A 19,952-nucleotide genomic window follows, 5' to 3' on the forward strand; every position below is an offset into this window, starting at 1 on the left:
CCAACCTAAGCCTAATCATATCTAACCTAAGCCTAATCATATCTAACCTAAGCCTAATCATATCTAACCTAAGCCTAATCATATCTAACCTGAAGCCTAATCATATCTAACCTGAAGCCTAATCATATCCAACCTAAGCCTAATCGTATCTAAGCTAAGTCTAATCATATCTAACCTAAGTCTAATCATATCTAACCTAAGTCTAATCATATCTAACCTAAGTCTAATCATATCTAACCTAAGTCTAATCATATCTAACCTAAGCCTAATCATTACTTACCTAAGCCTAATCATATCTAGGCTTGAATGAATTCTATCAATGGATGAGGAAAGTTTAGACTCAATGACGCCCAATTTTGAAAACCACACTGCGATTTTTAAACAGACACGGATGGACCTCAACTATACCACTCCAGTATCAGTGTGTCTTATCCCCCTAATAACTGTTAAACTTTGATTCGTTATTATATCTTCTTACTAAAAATCATTTCACCTTCAGAGTTCAAACTAGCACGAGATATTGATCTCATTCGAGACAAGCACGCCCATTTCTAAGGCCTGAGCACCTGCAAACTTGGATAGTAAAGAAGAGAAGAACCATTTGTCCAAGTATTTAGAGAAAGTGAAATCTCTATGGACCAACTCAAGCAACTCCTTCCTCCGAATCGGTTGCCAAAAGTTTCTTTTAGGGGGTTGGAAAAGACAAATGAGAAATCAATGAAGATATACGTGTCAGAACAAGATCCCACTATTCTATTAGCCAAGTTCCTATTGTTAGACGCCTAGTTAACGCCGATTCTAACCCCCCAATACCTAAATCTCTGCATGCTCTAGAGAATGGCAAAGAAAAGTGACATGGAGTCATAATTCCTTTAAGGGAACTGGAGACATAAAATAATGGTTAATCAATGAATGAGGGCAGTTATCATTATCAAAACTCGACTTGAGGAGATATGAATTCATACCATTTACACCAGAAAGTCAGGCTACCTGGAGGACAAAGCAGAAGGGTTTTTGTCCTCAAGGTATCCCGGCCTCCTGGACTAAATGGTATGAATCCTCCATGTGAGTAAAATATCTATAAATCAAAAAACCCTTACGGTATAGCCCAACTTCTTCTCGACTGAAACGACACCAAATACATCGAACTTTGAATTACAGAGATCAAGAAAACAGTCCCAAATAAGATACCAATCCCATCACTATATACTACTTGCAAATATAATGTGGTAATCTTGGATCTTGGTGGTCTAATGCGGCTAAGACCAATAATAGAGAGACACATCAGTTGCAGTTGACGTGGCGGTGGTACCTACCATAAGTTTCGGTCGGGCAAAGAGAAGAGGGAGGGGGAAAACAGAAATGGGCGGGGACCCTAAAATGTCAAAGGGAAGGGAAGTAGAAATAATCCCACGACATGACTTCTAACGCCTTTAGAGATCCCTTCAAGCTTGATGTCGCTAATGACGAAGTCCTACCATTACTGTTCACGATATAAAGTTGAATGGAGTGAAACGCTCCATGCGGGGGAATTTCTATACACCCGCTAACTGGTTATCTCATTTACAACTAACAATGGTTCGTTAATTGTTGAAGCGTGAACAGACGACATCTGGGGTATTTTTGATCCTCATTAAAATCAACTACCTCCGAGACGAAGTCTTTATCGGGACTAGGCCTAGAGTACAAGATTCGCTCAAGCGAAACCACTAGCGTAGCGCATTAGCAAGCAATTAAAGAAATAATGACCGTAAGCCTTGGCAATAGCAATAAACGGCCCCTAAGGTATCTTAGAAAACCGCAAAAAATACTTGTCAACGGTTTTCTAACCGCGACCGTCATGTACTTGACGTGAAATTCAAGAATGAGTTAAGCGATATGTGAGATTGTAGCAGAAGAACTGAAATTGATATTTTAAACATGATGGCAATGTAATTTTTTTTAAATATTTTTTCATGTTAGTTGCTATAAAACCACTATTATTTTTCATAATAATTTCTTAATATTATTTAAAAAACCAATTTTTGTGATATAAAATGGTTGCATAAACTCCCATAATGCATCACTTACAACGATCAGATCCTTACATTCAACAGTAGCGGGGTTCACTTAATTTCCATATTACCTACCATGTCTGATTTCGAAGAAGTCGATGACGAGACCCCAGTTTTGTATGATGCCGAAGGAAATGTGACAGATGTACCGCGGGTTTCTACTGCAGGTCAGCAACAAGGTGCAGGTGTCACCGAAGCGGGTCAGTCTCATGGACAACAGGAAGGTGAAGCTGCCACAGTACATCCTGGAAGCGAAGAAGTCCTGCCTTCTGCATTCTATGGAAGTCTAGGTGACGCTATAGCTTACGATGAGGATAGTTCTATTTACAACGATGATACAACTGAAGATAGCGACTACCTAACATGGCTCGTGGGACTACCCATCATGGCTACAATCATGGATTTCTTTGCAACCAGTCGCGATCGGTTTAGTCAATTCTCCCCTCTTGGTTTTGAAATAATGCACGCGGTTGTGGACATCGCTCTCTTCTTTATCGTCGGGATCTTTATGATAACGATGTCCATCGTTGGAAATTCCGGTATGTCATCGGAATGACCTAAAAAGTACTTGTAGATTCTAATTAACTTAATGTTTCTCGCAGTGTCTATCGCTAGCAACGTCTTCACCCGTGTGTCCAGGACCCTCGGAAGAAGCCTTCTTCAGGCAGCCCGAATAACGTTTCGAGTTATAATTGCACTATCGAACTTGTGGCAGCGTATGCGAAATCAGGCTTCGTCAGTTGCTGACAACGTTGCCGGTCGTGTCTTCGATGTACTACGAGAAAGGTTTCCTCGTTGTGTGCAAAGAATTGAAGAAGTACTTCCTGTATTAAGTGAGGTGTTCCTTGCACTACGAGAACTGGCTTCGGCTATGGTTGGATCAATGGCCGACAGAGTGTGAGTCAAATAAGCCTTGTACGTGAGAAAGGATGAAATTGAACTAACCCTGGTTTTTCTCTACAGTTATGAAGGCGTGCTGTTAAGAGTCGTAAGGATCTGCAAATCGTTTCGAGATCGACTTAGGCGTGCGTTTGCCGAAGAGAAGGAACTTCGTCCATCGCAGTTGCGTTCCAGGATGTAACTGGCAACTGCACAGTTTCCCAGTCGATATTATACTATAAAATATTTAAGATTTTTAAGTTAGGTTTAATAAATTTGTACAAACTTTTGGTAATTTACATGCCGTTTGAAATAAATTTTGCCGCTCATTTTACATAGCGTTTTTACTAATAATATTGAGTTTATTTATTAATTGAGTATTGCTACTAATTATCAGGTATTGTTTCACCTTAAAGTTGAACATAACGTTCATGTAAAGATTAAACAACTTCATACCATTATTAAAAAGGGCCCAAGGAATTTCGTCTCTACAGTCTGAGAATCACTTGAAGCATCCCAAAATTACCGCAGTAGTACCATAACCTAAATACACTCTTCATAAGTACTGTATCGCCCACATGCGATCATGTTTAGAAACTTTGCATCATTTCAAAATAAGATCTTTTTCTAAAAGATCAAAATGGAATAGAGACATACTTATGAAATGAATTATAGGGCTATGATGCAATGCAACTTTTCATATGAAGCGGTTAGGCTACAAATTAAGTTTCCTTTTTCGAAAGGAAAGCAGATTTCATTTCTGCCACTCGACATCGCGATATTAATTATCAGTCGGGCTTGTTTGGTTAAGCCTTAGCGTGGCCCCCATACCATCATATCTTCCTTAAAAGGGCGGGAAATACGTTGCCTATCCAAGCTGAATAATGAAAAAATGAAACCCGAGCACAAACCATCTCTTCTTGAACCCTCTTTCGCTGCATTCTACTTAACAAGATGGACGTACAATCGAACTCGCGTTTTAGAGGGAAAACAGTCCGAGCGACATTAAGTCTTTAGTCCGATATTAATGATTTTTCCTTTGACATTACCTGAAGGAAGCTTTTGTGAATATTTCTTTTTTTAAAAAGCAAAGGCTTAAGAGCTTCCGCAATTCAAACTAGAATAGGGTATCTCTTTCAAATGTCCCCGAGGAAGAACTTGCTTCAAATTATTTCTTTAATTGAAGAGGATGGTATATTTGAAAGATGAAAGAGTTAAAAGTTTCTCTCTTTAAAGTAATTAAAAAGGGTAAAATTATAAATCAAAGGAAATCTTCATATTCTATTTTACTACAAATTATAATATATGAAATAATTAATACTTTAACTCCGTAGTATTAAAGAAATGCGTTTTATGTCAAACCATTTTGTTGTTTTAGTTGTGTCCAACCAATGTTTGGGAACCCATATCTCCATAATTAAATGTTGTTGACCCTATTCATGTTTTTGAGACTTTAAGTTTGACCATAAGATAAGATATGTTGCATAAGTTTGTTATGGTTACTGAAAGATTTTCATGAAGTGATACATATTAAATATAAATATTTTCATGTTAGTTGGTAGGAAACCAAGCTACTATTTTTTATGATAATTTCTAAAAAATAAACGTATTTCTGAGTCTTAATATTATCTAAAAAAAACCTATTTTTATGGTATAAAAAGGTGACATATACTCTCATAATGCATCACTCGCAACGTTCAGTTCATTGCATACAACAGTAGCCGTGTTTAATTAGATCTTATATTGCCATGTCTGATTTCGAAGAACTCGAAGTTGCCGAGGCCCTCGAAGTTGGCGAAGATACGCCAGTTTCGTCTGGAACAGAAGGAGATGCTTCAGTTGAACCACAGGTTCCTACTTCTGGTCAGCAAGAAGGTCAAGGTGTTACCGAAGAGGATCAGTCTCATGGACAACAAGGTCAAGGTGCCACCGAAGAGGCCCAGTCTCATGAACAACAAGAAGGGGAAGGTAACGTCAATGATGTGGAAAGTCATCAACCCCAATATGGCGAAGCTGCCGCAGCTGATCCTGGAACCCAAGAAATCCGGCCTCCTGAGCGCCGTTCAAGTGGTGATTTCGATCAAGATGACGCTACAGCTGACGAAGAAGCGGAGGATAGTCCCAATTTACCCGATCAGCTGATAATTACAGACACTCAGTTCAATTCATGGGCCCTCGGACTCCCTATCATCGTTACGATCTTCAATATCATTACAACCAGTTGCAATCGGTTTAATCAACTTTCACCACTTGGTTTTAAAATCATGTGCGCGGCTCTAGACATCGCTATCTTCTTCATCGTCAGCACCTATTTGATAACGATGTCCATCGTTAACAGTTCAAGTATGGCATCGAAACTTAACAAAAATTACTTGAAGATTCTAATTATTTTTTCTTCTCAAAGTGTTTTACGCTGACCACATATTCATCCGTATCTCGAAGATCATCGAAACAAGACTTCTTCTCGCAGCCCGAATAGTTCTTCGAGTTGTAATTTTATTGTCGAACTTGTGGAAGCGAGTACGAAATCAGGCTAACAACGTTCGAGTTTATGCCTTCGATGTCCTCCGAGGATTGTCTCCTCGTACCACGCAAAGACTCGAACAACTACTTATTGAACTAACCGCGTTGCTCGTTGAACAACGAGACCTGACTTTGGGTGTCATAGCATATGTCACCGCCCGAGTGTGAGTCCTTTCTACTAATTTTAATACGGTTTTCACAAATAACTAACCCTTGGTTTTTTTCTCTGCAGTTACGAAGCAACGCTGTTAAAGCTCTTCAACATCTTCAAGTCAGTTCGAGATCAAGTTTGGCGTTCCAGATTTAACATGTTCCGTTATATCCAGTTGAGCTTCAGGATGTAACCGTGACGTTTTCTCGTTGATGTTACTTTGAAATATTTAGGATTTTTAAGTTAGGTTTAATATATTGTACAAGATTTCGATAATTTACTCTCCCTTTGAAATAAATTTTGGCGCTCATTTTTATTAGCGTTTTTACAAATAATATTGAGTTTCTTTCTTAATTGAATATTGCTACTAATTAACAGGTATCGTTTCACCTTAAAGTTGATGATAACCTTCATGTAAAGGTTAAGTAACTTCATAGTCCGAGGAATTTTATCTCTCTAGACCGGAGAATCACTTGAAACATTCCGAAACTACCAGAGTAATACCATAACCCTAATACACTCTTCATAAGTCCTGTATCGACCACGTGTTATCATATTTAAGTAACTTTGCTTCATTTACAAGTAAAAGAGCAAAATGGAATAGAAATTTACTTATGGAAGGCATTACCGGGCTATGATGCAGTGTGGCTTTTTATATGAAGCGGTTAGGCTACAAATTAAGTTTCCTTTTCCGAAATACCCTGTATTTTCATGTCATTGGCGTGTAAATGAAATACCATTGGATAAAAACCGAGATATTCTGCCCTTATAAAAAGCAAAATGAATGGAAGTAAAGCCTTCTTTCCACCTCTCCGGAAATACGGAACTATTCTTTCAGAAGGAAGTAAGTCTAAAAGAAGCTCAGGATGAGAAAGGAGAAATAGGAAGAGATGGGAATGGGAAAAAAGCGTACGTACATTCTCCAGCTCTATCCATTTGGAGTAAGAGGAAACGGAACGGTGAAATTACCGCCTAATGAGCTACCGGAGCTGGTTACGTCTACTGTATAGTTCGGGACTTCCCTACTTCCCCAAAGTCAGCTTAACAAGCCACGCGTGACGCCCTGCTGAACAGGGGACCCAAAGTACTGACTGCAGCCTCGGGGACTAAACTGTATTACAAAAATATATAGGACTAAGCTTAAGCCTACTAACGCTAACGGTGGTAGTAGTAGCTTCCAATAAGGAGGATGTACAGAGTGGCTTAGCTACTTTAGCCTTAGTATTATCCTACTATAATTTAGTAGCTTTCTCATGCAATTTATTAGTTTCCTCTTATAATTCAGTTGCTTCCTCCTATAATTTAGTTGTTTAATCCTATAGTTTAGTAGTTTCCTCCTATGATTTAGTAGTTTCCTCCTATAATTTAGTAGTATCCTCCTATAACTTAGTAGTTTCCTCCTATAACTTAGTAGTTTCCTCTATAATTTAGAAGTTGCCTCCTACAACGTAGAATTTTCATCCTATAATTTAGTTGTTTCATCCTATAATTTAGTAGTTTCCTCCTATAACTTAGTAGTTTCTTCTATAATTTAGAAGTTTCCTCCTATAAATTAGAATTTTCATCCTATAATTTAGTTGTTTCATCCTATAATTTAATAGTTTCCTCCTATAACTTAGTAGTTTCCTCCTATAACTTAGTAGTTTCCTCCTATAACTTAGTAGTTTCTTCTATAATTTAGAAGTTTCCTTCTATAACGTAGAATTTTCATCCTATAATTTAGTGGTTTCATCCTATAATTTAGTAGTTTCCTCCTATAACTCAGTACTTTCCTTCTATAACTTAGAATTTTCATCCTTTTATTTAGTAGTTTCCTCCTATAACTTAGTAGTTTCCTACCGAAAGTGAAATATTTTGATGGAAATTATGTATTTAAGGATGCATATATTATATTCTAAATTCCTCGAATACCTAAGCCACTTTGTGAATTCAGGAGTATGTGGCAGGGAATTGATGACTTAATAGGAAAATAAAGACACGTGTGTAAAATCGTTAAGTGAATAATTATTCCAACAAATATTTTTTCTTTTCAAAAAGTCAACACAGTTCTAACAATTGTTAACAAATAACAAAATGCTTGTCGTAAAGACGGTAAAGTATAATCGAAAATGCACCATTGAGTCTCATCAGTTCACTAGCACATGGACATTATAGTAGCAACTGCAGGGATAAGTTTAGTAGACCGTATAAAAACAGTAAACTAAATAAACTGCTTCAATACCTTCCGAGCAAATAACCCCGCAAATAAAATGTTTAATTTCGGTTGTAACAACTTTGTTTTTCTTCGATAGACACGTCGTTGAACACTACAACAGAACAGAAGAATGTAGGTAGATGTAACGCTCGAATTGCGACCAAAGGACCCCCTCTAACACTACCCCTAACCCCCAACCTTAACTATCCCCCCCCGTATCTTCACAAAAACCAATGGACGGCCAGCAAGACTGGCAACATCTTGACTCCCACTATCTCAAACCGTATAACTACCATAAGTGAAATAGTTCTAATATAAGTTAATAAATAGAGGCGTAATATATTTTAAAATTGAACTAAGTTCACATCTATGGTATGATTTCCCATAGAACAATACTTCGGTCCCATAATTACCCTTTTTGGCTACAGCCTGTATAGACTTATATACTATTTATTTACTTATGTAACCTCTGCCTCTAACTGTATCCAACCCAGAAAAGAAATATCGAGGTCCGGCGAAATATCTTTCTTTTGCTATTCCATTGCATTCTCAAACTCCAACGCTCAAAGCAATTTTCTGTTCATTTCCTTCCAAAAAGTAAGTTCATTTCACGCTCAATATTCAATACATTTAGATCTACAACCCCTCCATTAAAAACAGTATCACCGTGCCTTGGAACGTACTGCATCATCTAGATGAAACCAAAAGTTGCCAGCAACTTCCGTATCGAGCGCCTGGAGGTTCGGGCGGGAAAATTCCAGTTTACGAGGCATTTCTACGTTACTAAAATCGTTCACGACAACTTAACCTATTAGTAAAAAGGTAAGCCATACTAAGATATGATTCTAAAGACGGAAAACTACCTTCATAAACAGACGTAAATACTTTACTATAAAGTTTTGGTTTGGGTTTTAGTTTCACCTGGAATAAATACAGCTACTAGGAAAAATTGTGTACCAATTTTCTCAACGTATCTAGGCGGATTTTGTGGGAAAAGCTAGAGTAATCATTATGTATGATGAATTTTACGCTTAAAATTACACGTAACTTATTTTTGACACTCATAATATTTAGCTTTCAAAAATAACTTCTAATTTCAAATTATCGCTTTCAAAAATGACTTATGATTTCAAATTATCGCTCTCAAAAATAACTTATGATTTCAAATTATCGCTTTGAAAAAATAACTTCTAATTTCAAATATCTATAAAGGCCTACACATTTTTCTTTAAATTGGTTGAACGCGTCCAATAAGTCTTTTGCAATTTGCAAAGAATCGATTATGGGCTGTAATAGTAGCGGAGGACAGGGTAATTTCTCATCTCTCCCATATAACTCTCTCTCTCCTGGCATCCCTCTCTATACTCCTATAGGTTATCCTCTAGGCAAAGCTTGTTTTAAAGATCATTCGGTAGATGACTGATTTGTGACGCGAAACGCGGGCGCCACGAGACAATACCCAAGCGCTAACAATATTGCTGGAAGGGGTCACCACTCAAGGAGAACGAATCATTTGTTCACTTTCCCCTTTGAAGGATTGTCTTCCATTTCCCGCCCTTAGTCTCTCAATAATACAAAATCACTCCGCGAGACGAAAGATATAGACTGGCATGGATTAGATATTGGAGGAGATCAATGGTGGCAGTATTATCCTCCTATAATATAGTACTTCAATACAAATGGTGTAGTATTGTCCAACTATTTCCTAGTGGTTTCCTACTAATGGTGTAGTATTATCATCCTATAATACAGTACTTTAATACCACTGGTGTAGTATTATCCTACTATATTCTAGAGGTTTTCTGCTATGGTGTAGTATTATCATCCTGTAATGTAGTATTATCCTACTATATTCTAGAGGTTTTCTACTATGGTGTAGTATTACCCTAATATATTCTACTGGTTTCCTACTAATGGTGTAGCATTATCATCCTATAATACAGTACTTTAATACCAATGGTGTCTTATTATCCTACTATACTCTAGAGGTTATCTACTAATTGTTTAGCATTATCATCTTGTAATGTAGCAGTTTCCTGATAGTGGTGTAGAATTATCATCTTGTACTGTAGAGGTTTCCTACTAATGATGTAGTATTATCATCCTGTAATATAGTGGTTTCCTACAATCGGTTTTGTATTATCATACTGTAATCTAGTGCTTTCTTACAACTCGAATAGCTTAACCATACTGAATATGGGACCTATAATATTGATGTCACCTCGCGCTAAAAAGGAAATAGGAGAAGAGAATCGGGGTCTTATCTAAAATCACTTGGAAAAGAGTTAGGCCTTGGTGTATAAATTAAAACCTCATGGAAGAATAACATCGGGTGCGTCTTTATTACACTTTCAGTCTTAGGTGAAGGTGAGTGATGTTAATTTCACTACCAAGGGGTGGAGGAATCTATCTCTTCAATCTCAAAATGGGGAAAGCCATTTTAAATTAAAATACCTAAAATGCCTATCCATTATATATGTTGATAATACTTGAGTGCAAACAAGATGCGCGTTAAATCTTCCAATAATTACCAAATACAGCTTTAAATTACCGATATTTAGGCAGAGCGTAGATTACCGTAATGCCACACCCAAAATAAATTAAAGAAAAATTTTGTATTGTCCCATCAGTAATATTAATGTGTACACCGATGTATTGCAGGTAAAGATTTCTACAGGGGCTCATAGGAAATACATTGGTTTGAAAACCCCTATATGTTGGCTTCCCTCAAATAAATCTATTTTAAACCAAATTTTCCCCCGACTTGTTGCAAACTTAACTAACATAATCGAAGTCAGATCATTTGGTCAGTAATATTTAAAATATTAAGAAAAACTAGTCTTATCAAAGGACAGGAGAAGAAAATTCCTCGAATTTTGACGATCATAAGAAAACCTGGGAACAAGAAAAAATACCACGAAAAAATTATTGTCAATCAATCGTCTGCTACAGTTTGAAATGGCACGTTACTGAATAGGCTCTGAGAATTTCACGAGGTTTAGCTCACAAGGCTGTACGTTAAGTTTAGTGTTAGCTTTAGAAGCTACAACAACGACTACAGCGTTTGCATTAGTCAAACCATCTTTACCCTTGAATTTCCTAGGTCCTACATGAAGGGTAGCAAAGAAGAGGAGTCCATGCAATTTTTTGTCACGATGTAATGATGGCCTGTCAACAGCCTCGTGGCCTTAGCTGTACTTTCAGCCCAAAAACCCAAGATGTACGGCTTTCAAAGGCATAACGAGGATTTAGAGCCGCTACTCCTCACTCCATCGTGAGGTGCTAAAACCGTGGGAGGAACGTGCTGAGAGAGCTTCGAGAGCAAAAGAACGAGATGAAAAGTAGAGAGAGAGAGAGAGAGAGAGAGAGAGAGAAAGGAAGGCTAAAAGAAGAGAGAAAAAAGAATATTTTCCTTACAAAGTGGAAGAGGAGGCAACGATGCGAAGGGACGCTCCTGAAAAACTCTTCTCTCAAATGGGAGGATGGGCGATTACCGAATAATCCCACTTCAACTTCAGTCTCTCTCTCTCTCTCCCTCTCTTTCTCTTTCTCTCTCTCTCTCTCCCTCTCTTTCTCTTTCTCTCTCTCTCTCTCAAGACTAAGGGAAAGATTTTTCGAAAGGGCCAAGGGTACCGAACTCTCTCTCTAAAAAAATTTCCTTCAAACAAGGAAAAAGAAAAAATTGCACAATTTTCTTCAGTGAAAAATTTGATTTTAATTTACTCCCCAAGATGTAGCTTCCAAATTATCTTTCAAGGGTTGCGATTATTGGATTTTAAGTTCAAATATTGCAATATTTCCTTAATGACACACAAGGCATGTGATTTGTTTTGATAAAAAATATACAGCAACATTTTAGCGTTGTTGACGTGGATCACAAAGACAAACAACTTCGGATAATATAAGAGTAAAAAATTCCCTGCTCAAATAAGTGAACTATTGACCTTATTTGTCACACCGTGTTTCTAAGTTCTCGTAAATCGTACCATCCATAATGCGGTGTCAAATTTCAAGGCCATTAGTATTCCATTAAATTTAAAACAGCTCAAATTAATTCTAAAAGCCATTTATAACCCGCCCCCCATGAAAAATGTGACATATTTGTGGAAAATTATAAATGCAAAACAGCTAGTTACATAGGGCGCAAATGGAGCATCGCCTGCCATTTTGGATTAGTTCTATCGACCTTAAGCGTTTACCGTTCATTAACCTTAATGAGAAATTAACTGAATTATTCAATCAATCTAAAACGCCGCGACCAATAGGGGGAAATGCATCATTGTTTACCCCTCCCCCTTCACCGGCCCTGTACCCAATCTAACGCCAGAATGTCACGTGTCAACTTGCAGCCTATAGCAGAAATATATTACACGAAGTGTATATATATAGTACAGACATATTTTCAAATCCCTTGGTATTTTCTCACCTTCTAAAACTACAATTTCTTTGCTCGAAAATGATTTAATAGACCAATTTCAAGTACCAATTGGGTAAAATAGAGTCTGGTGTGTTGCCCATCTTATTTTCTTAAGACATAACATTGATGGGTATATGGTAATATATATTTCCATAAAGACGTAAATTAAGAAATATGGCTTCAAACAATACAGACCATCCAAATTTGGTAGCTTGGACTGGTAACTTTGAAGCCATATCTAACGTCTTTGTTCCAAGCACATACCATCCTGTTCCTTCTTAACCCTAAATCAAGCAGAAGACACTTTGCCCCACCTCCCACCTTTTGATATCCAAAAAAGCAGATTAGAGAATTTCAAATAAAAACGATAAAACTCAAAACTATAGTACCTTACTTTAAACGACAAACTTCGACAGTTTATTCGGAAAAGGCTTAAATGTCGCCTTATAGCTCGGCTGACTCGGTTCAATTCTGCAACGATTTTTAATTCCGCAACTACTAAATACGAAAGATAAGCAAGTGGAGGAGCGAGAGAGAGTCAAGGGCTCTCTCTCTCTTTAGAAAGGGCTTGAAAGTATTCACTATACACCTGATGGCATCGATCGACAAGGACAAAGATTACCTGATCCAGTTTATACATAGCTACATTCCCCAAATAAGTCGGGGAGGCTGCTTTCCTGACGACAAATCGTTCGCTCAAAACTATTTTACCAGATATTACTAAATTACCACGACCAGAAGTACGTAAAATGAAGTACTACCTAAGAATGGTGTCATTATTTGAAGGAGCAAAGATAGGCAGGCTTCTTCAGATTTCCCCGCTAAAATAGCAGTAATTTTATGGTGGCAAAAAAGGCGCAATTGATACTTTACCGTCCGTAAATTACCGTTAATTGAACGAATTCCGCTGAAAATTACCGTTAATTTGACTAATAACGCTGAAAATTACCGTTAATCTGACTAATAACGCTGTAAATTACCGTTAATTTGACTAATAACGCTGTAAATTACCGTTAATTTGACTAATAACGCTGGAAATTTCCGTTAATTTGATTAATAACGCTGTAAATTACCGTTAATTTGATTAATAAGGCTGTAAATTACTATTAATTTAACAAAAATCGCTATAAATTATGCTTAATTTCATAAATACCGCTATAAATTACGCTTAATTTCATAATTACTGCCCAAAATTACAAATACCGCTGCAAGTTACCATAATTTTACCATGGTTAATTCGCAATAATTTTTTTATTACGTTTGGGTGTGAGTGGTAGCTAGCGTGACGTTACATGACGTAGTATTGCCAAGTCTCTACTATCGATTTTAATAGTTACGTTAATTTCCCTTTTCTATAGGTATGTGCCACCAAACGTACTTATTTTATTTGGAAATACTGAAGTACTTCATTTAATCCTTTTCTGTCTGTACAGACGCAATCCCAAAGTTCAACGATTCTATGAAGGAAAAATCTTCATTTCGCCAGTACTTTAACATTTTACCATATTGAACTTTCACCCTCAGATGCTAAGCTTAAATCCTCCCCCCCCCCAAACCTACCCTAAAACGGGGGGAGGGTTGTATGGATAAGCCCTTACAATTCCCAACTTGCCAAAATGTAATCAGCTTCCCATCTCTGTATACGTATATCTCTTCTCTCCACCACTACCAACTTCACTTTCATCCAATAACATTTCAGAGTCTCAGGTATGTAGGGGAGGGGGTGAACTATATACTAAACCTAGGTACGTAGCTGTATTCATAAGCAAAATAATTTCCCACTCCTTCCCATGTGACTCTTGACTCGAAAGGTATACAAGCACTTGTACCAGACAGGAAGGTTCTAGGGGTGTGCGAAAATCTGGCAACTTCTTCGATTGGAAACCGACAGGTGCAATTTCAAAATTTGGAAATGAAGAAGTAAAAACGTACGGTAACTATAAAGGTATATTTCAACAAATGTACATTTTAAATTACTATAGAGCGTGTCGTGTTAAATTGGGAAATACACTTCACACGCGGCACTCACGTGATAAGCGACTTTTACTTGCTGACCAGTACAAGTTTAGAATAGAATGTTCTTTTCCCAAAGTCCATTACAAACACTTTTATAAATTGTAAGAAAACTTGTTCAAGTCTTTAAAAAAATCAATAAAGTCACGGACAGTATAAATTAATCTTTATATTTGACCAGAAAACAGAGTTCAACCTAAAACTTATTAAGAAAAAAGTCAGTTTCTTTTGCCAAATGACCAAAGTCGATGTCATTCTGTCCCATTTACGATTGAAGTATCCATGCATGGAATCTCGTGCATTCATTATTTATTCAACGTCTTTTCGCGCATCACACGCGGATAACAAGTCACGAAAATGATTTCGTAATAGCTACGTGTGTGAGGGGGCGAATGCACACGAAATTTCATTTTCCAACACGCCACCGAGCTGCAATTTGCTTTGTACATCTATAACATTTAATTTAGGATTGAAACTTCATTTACTGATTTTGATTGATTATTAAAAATATATTTTATCTTTTGATAAACATTTTCAAATTTGTAGTTTAAATAATCTTTGATGATTTGAAGTATTATGGAAGTATCCATGAAATCAAGTTTAACAAAGTATTTTCGAACATACACACAAACAAATACCCGACCGAACTTGAACGCACTAGCTACGTGTGTTTATTGCTAAAGTCATGAATATTGACCTTCTTCGCGGAAACAACGCTATTAAATATTTAATGGACTTAGACCAAAAATGGTTAATGATTTTATCTTGTCAGTTGAGAACTTGGGATACTCTTAAAAGGACAACGCCTGTATTGGCTCTCTTGTAATAGCAAAAATGTTCAATTTGAATAAGACCTTTAGTTTTTAGTGTGTTCTTAATAAACAGGAGCGCAACTTGTAAAATAGGTAAGTTTGAATTGACTATTAGCGATAATATAATGTATGGAATCAATTTGGAAACATGAATTTCACAGAGGGAAAGACAGCCATGGCTGAAAATGCCATGCGAGTTGCAGTCAGAAGTGAAGCATTTTTATTTGAAATTTATGACGTGGAGCAGCTCACCTTTGGCGGTTATTGGGGCTCAATATTTCAATCCGTACTTCAACAAATGAGAAATTCGTAAGTATAAGTAAAGTACGTTATAAGTACAACAAAATGAACGAAACTGAAAGCGCTTCACGTCGAAAAGGGGCCTCAATATGACAGTCACCGAAGAAAAATTGGACTACCTTAAACCGATGTTAGATTTGGAAAGAAACGTCAGTGAATATTAGGCGTGTTCATTTGTCGTCGAGGAAGCGTGCAATTCTGAATGATTAATCTTTCAGAAAACTGATATTGAAATACCATTTTATCCGCAACAAGTAAATCTTCAGATTTCATCTCAGGTGGATTGGGGTGGAATGACGTTTTACGATGACGTACATATTGTGTCCAGTGGTTCAATTGGGGCCAGTTACGGACCTTTCTTCATTCTGACGATTTTTCAAACTAGCGTAAATATATCACAAAAAAATATCTCCCAGCTACAAGGGTTTTAATTTTGTTTCTTTGACGAATTCACATTCAAGGTGTGGTTGAGCATTCTTGGTTACGTCATTATTGCGTCATTCTTCGTGGGCCTTTCGCGATACATCTACAGTTCGCTATCCCGGTCATTTTTAACCAGCGAAATTCTTGATTCCACTTCAATCGTATTGGGGCTTCTAATAACCCAAGGTACAAATGATATGAAACTAATCAATTCAATGTTTGACGTTTAAGACTGATTCTCCTTTCCTAAACAGGGACAGAGTGGACACCTTCGTATGTTTCCCAGCGTATTCTACTAATTACTTGTCTCTTTGCATCAACAACGCTAATTAGTATGGCAACCTGTAACTTATTCTCTTCACTTTCATCGGCCGAAGAGCCCAACTACATAAATAACCTCGATGATTTGACCTCACGACCCGAATTACGGACTTATCAACACGAGCTGTTGCTAGCGTCCCAGCTCTGGAAGGTAGGTATCAAAAAGTTTGGAAAAAATAGTGGTGGTACCTTAATTTCTCACGAAACATTCTAGAACTCTGCAAAAGCAACTGAGAGAAGCGCGTTCGAACAAGCCTTTAGAACTGAGGGAATTCTTAAACATTTTGAAGAAAAGCTTGATAAGATAGTGGATGAAATTTTAGGCGGGAAAGCGGTTTTTATTCAAAGAATTTCGTTACTTATTCATTTTATTGCCGTGTTCTTCGAGTTGTTAGGAGAACAAGTAACTAATAACTATTTCGTTCACCTTACCGAGGAACCAGTAATGACCGAATTGTTTAGCGTACCAACACGGAAAGGTTTGTCCAAATCTATCAAAACTAAATTCTACCAAAGGTAATTAACTAACTGATCTGAACTCCAAAAAACTTCATAAAGAAAAACACCTAATTAAACTTTTCAGCATTTTACGGTATAATGAAGGGGGAACTTTTAATCGCGACTACAATATTGGCAACGATTATAATTATTATCTGTTGCAACATGGGCACGAGTTGAACATAGCCCCGAAGCAAGGTATGACGATGGGCAACATTATTCTACCACTGATTATTCTAGCAACTGGAATTCTGCTATCGTTAACGAAATTGCGTTTGAGAAAATGTCCCAATACATGTCAAGGTGTGTCGATGGGCAACATAATTTTACCACTGATTATTCTGGCAAATGGCATTCTATTATCGTTCACGCAACTGCGGTGCCCAAAATGTACCAAAACATGTCGTGTTAAACCTTGAACAATATTTGAAAATCGCAACATAACACCTGCAGAATTAGTATTGCACTTATAACTGAATACTATTTATCAGTATTTTGTATTTAACTGGTATTTGTTTAACAATTTGTTAATTGTATTGCAACCATTAGTTTAGTTACGCCTTATATCAAAATGTACGAGTAATCACTTAGAAATTAATAAAAACTTATATACTGTACACCTAACCAAAGTTTGGGATCATTTTACCATTATTACGTGTGGTTTTATATCGTCTGCTAATGAGTATCTCACCATCTGACCATGCGTCAATAACGCACGATCGAGTGAGCTATGGCTAAAGAAAAGGCGCTAACGAGGTGGCGCCATCTGGACACTGCCAGAGACGAAACGGAAAATTTTCAAACTAAACCCTCGAATCTATTTGCACGTGTTTAATAAAGAGAGTAGTTAAGCGACTTCACCAATTAACGTGAAAACGTAAGATTTTTGTCTATGGTGTGAATGGGCCTTAACTAGAATCAATAATTGTATCCACTAATTCTTATAGTTTTAATTAGAAAAGCCGTCAAGGCGAGAAAAATGCAATATTCTAATATTACTCCGGAAATTGAGCGGGAAACATAAAAGAGAATTCGTTTTGAAGGCGAGAAAGAACAGAAAAGGAAGATGCAGAAAAAAAACCCATCAAACTAGTTTATGCAAATTGCGACAAGGCATGAACCTAATAGAATTGTTTAGCGAAATCTCAGAGGATCTCTAGGCCCTTTATTCTATTATCATCGCAGAGAATTATCGCAAGAGGAGTAGAGTACGACCAATCATTATTTACAACCAGTTTCCTAACTAAGCCTTAGTTGATATTATAGAAAACAAAAACCGGAAACGAAACGTTATACATGGTATCATGTCTTTTCAACTCCTCTTTCTAATAATTCTCTTTGTGTTACAAGATAAAAATGTTTGGTTGAGACGCCAGAGAACGCTGCAATTACGGACGTTATAAGAATTTTTCTTCGAACCCGTGACTCGACTCGATTTTTGCTTCGCTCCAACGCACGTGATTGGAATAGTACACACACAAAAAAAAAGTGAGAAAAACATAAAATGAATAAAAGGAAAGAATGATACGTTGCTACAAAGAATTGGGACTGAATTTACTGAAAGTAATTGAGAAAAAAATAAGTGTAGTATTCCAAACACGTCTGTTTATTTCTTATCTCTTGAAAAAAAACAAACCCAAGCTAAGAAACATTCTTGTATCGTATGCTATCTTCATTTCTAAAAACATTGAGACTTGCGTTTATAAAAAGGCAAGAAAGTACTGGCGCTATAGCTATTATCAAGAAGTGATATCTAGTTTATTAGGGAGAACGTATAAGTTGCCTAAGTATTCGCGCGCGCCATATTCCCAGTCCCCCTTTCAAAATACAAGGGGGGACGTAAAAGGAGGCCGGGCTATTTCGCTGCCTCTCCTCAGTCGGAAAATACGTAATTTTCATTATCATTCGCGTCGCGCTGACGTGAGTTTTCAAGAACCAATGAGATGCTGGTTGTAATTTAGAGGCGGCTGGGATTAACTCCGGACCTACACATTTGGACTGGAGATAAAGCTAGTTCTAAATGTGGCGAATTTATACCTTCTCCCTAGTAAACTAGATATCACTTCTTGCTATTATAAAGAAGTTTTAATAATAAAATATGTAACTGAAACAGCATAGGAAATAGGGTTAACACAAAAAGTATAATTAATCACAAAACAAACCCTCAAGTCTCGTGTAATACCCAAATTTTTGTAGGTACCCCCATCCGGGACTGAATGGTGATTGTTATAAATGAATAAAGGAAACGACTAAGTAATTTGGGGTGATTTTTTGTTACCCCTCTCTGTCTTTCTAAGTTCCTCTAACACCCTCGGAAAAAAGTGGTTCGGTGCTAATGTCGAGTTTGGAAAAAAAAAAAAAAAACCCCGACCCCACAGAAAGGGAAGTTTAACAAGGCCTACTTCTTGAAATGAACTTCTGTTCGCCAATCCCACAATTTTTCCGAATAATCAATCCACATCCTAGCAACGTTTATATAGTAGAATTCAAGCTTCGGAAGAGTAAATTTTGGCGTATAAAACTCGTTTAAATTCCACACCTTCTAAGGTTGGATTATATAGAAAGAAAAGCCAGTGAAACCAACCGGAAATACGTCATTAAAGACACGATGGAAGCGCGCCAAGCGGAAAGATGTCTCTTCCCAAAACGACTACACGCTATAGGGTCCTCCTTGAGAAAGTATAGTGCCTTAAATGGAAGATAGTTGTAACTGCAGGGTTCATACAACTTTTGGAAAACCGATTTCCCTAAGTTTTCCAGGTTTTTTCCCATATATATCCGTGACATTTCCCAAGTGTCAATGTGCTCTGAGCTAATTTGGTTCAGCATAAAAAAAACTGCGCCGCATCTACGCGGAATCGAACCTGGCGCTTTCCGGGTGTGAAGCGGATGATCGTTTGACTAAATCTTATTAAAAAAAAAGTAACTTGGGTATCTGAGCACGAACCTCATTAGACACGACTTCATCGGGGACTGACCACTTCGGGCACTAATCCATTGTGGTATACTGACCACTTCGGGTACTGATCCACTGTGGGATACTGACCACTTCGGGTACTGATCCACTGTGGGATACTGACCACTTCGGTTACTGATCCACTTTGGGATACTGACCACTTCGGGTACTGACCATCTTCGAAGATTGATCTTTTAAGCACTGGCATTCAATGGCTCTACCAACTGAGCCACGATACACACTGGCGAATCCTCTTTGAGCTAATTTAGTTTTGAATTTTTCCCCATGGAGTAATAACAACGGGAGTGTTTTTTATTTCATAGTTGAAGCAACCTCTTCAGAGAAAACTTATTCAAACCCCAGAAATTTCCCTGATTTACTAAAAATTCTAAAATTTCAAAAATCCCAAAA

At 37.3% G+C, this 19,952-nt stretch overlaps 4 protein-coding genes across 4 annotated transcripts in view; 3 read left to right on the forward strand and 1 right to left on the reverse strand.

Moving 5' to 3' along the window:
- The window catches only part of LOC149654610 (uncharacterized), a 73,559-nt gene that overhangs the window by 43,465 nt on the left and 10,142 nt on the right, over positions 1-19,952 (reverse strand). The gene's annotated exons all lie outside the window — the stretch shown is intronic.
- LOC149654611 (uncharacterized) lies at positions 2,089-3,135 on the forward strand. The gene is made up of 3 exons (XM_089845282.1): positions 2,089-2,593; positions 2,657-2,951; positions 3,018-3,135. The coding sequence occupies exons 1-3, from the start codon at positions 2,131-2,133 to the stop codon at positions 3,133-3,135; spliced, it is 876 nt and encodes a 291-aa protein (XP_089701408.1). The 5' UTR covers positions 2,089-2,130.
- LOC149654612 (uncharacterized) lies at positions 4,682-5,887 on the forward strand. The gene is made up of 3 exons (XM_089845216.1): positions 4,682-5,276; positions 5,338-5,620; positions 5,689-5,887. The coding sequence occupies exons 1-3, from the start codon at positions 4,682-4,684 to the stop codon at positions 5,798-5,800; spliced, it is 990 nt and encodes a 329-aa protein (XP_089701342.1). The 3' UTR covers positions 5,801-5,887.
- Positions 15,291-16,301, forward strand: LOC149654613 (uncharacterized). The gene is made up of 4 exons (XM_089845283.1): positions 15,291-15,352; positions 15,423-15,729; positions 15,805-15,952; positions 16,021-16,301. The coding sequence occupies exons 2-4, from the start codon at positions 15,637-15,639 to the stop codon at positions 16,299-16,301; spliced, it is 522 nt and encodes a 173-aa protein (XP_089701409.1). The 5' UTR covers positions 15,291-15,352; positions 15,423-15,636.

This window comes from Phalangium opilio, unplaced genomic scaffold (assembly GCF_054372755.1).
Source record: "Phalangium opilio isolate 3A_F unplaced genomic scaffold, DU_Popi_V2 ptg000079l_1, whole genome shotgun sequence".
NCBI lineage: Eukaryota > Metazoa > Arthropoda > Arachnida > Opiliones > Phalangiidae > Phalangium > Phalangium opilio.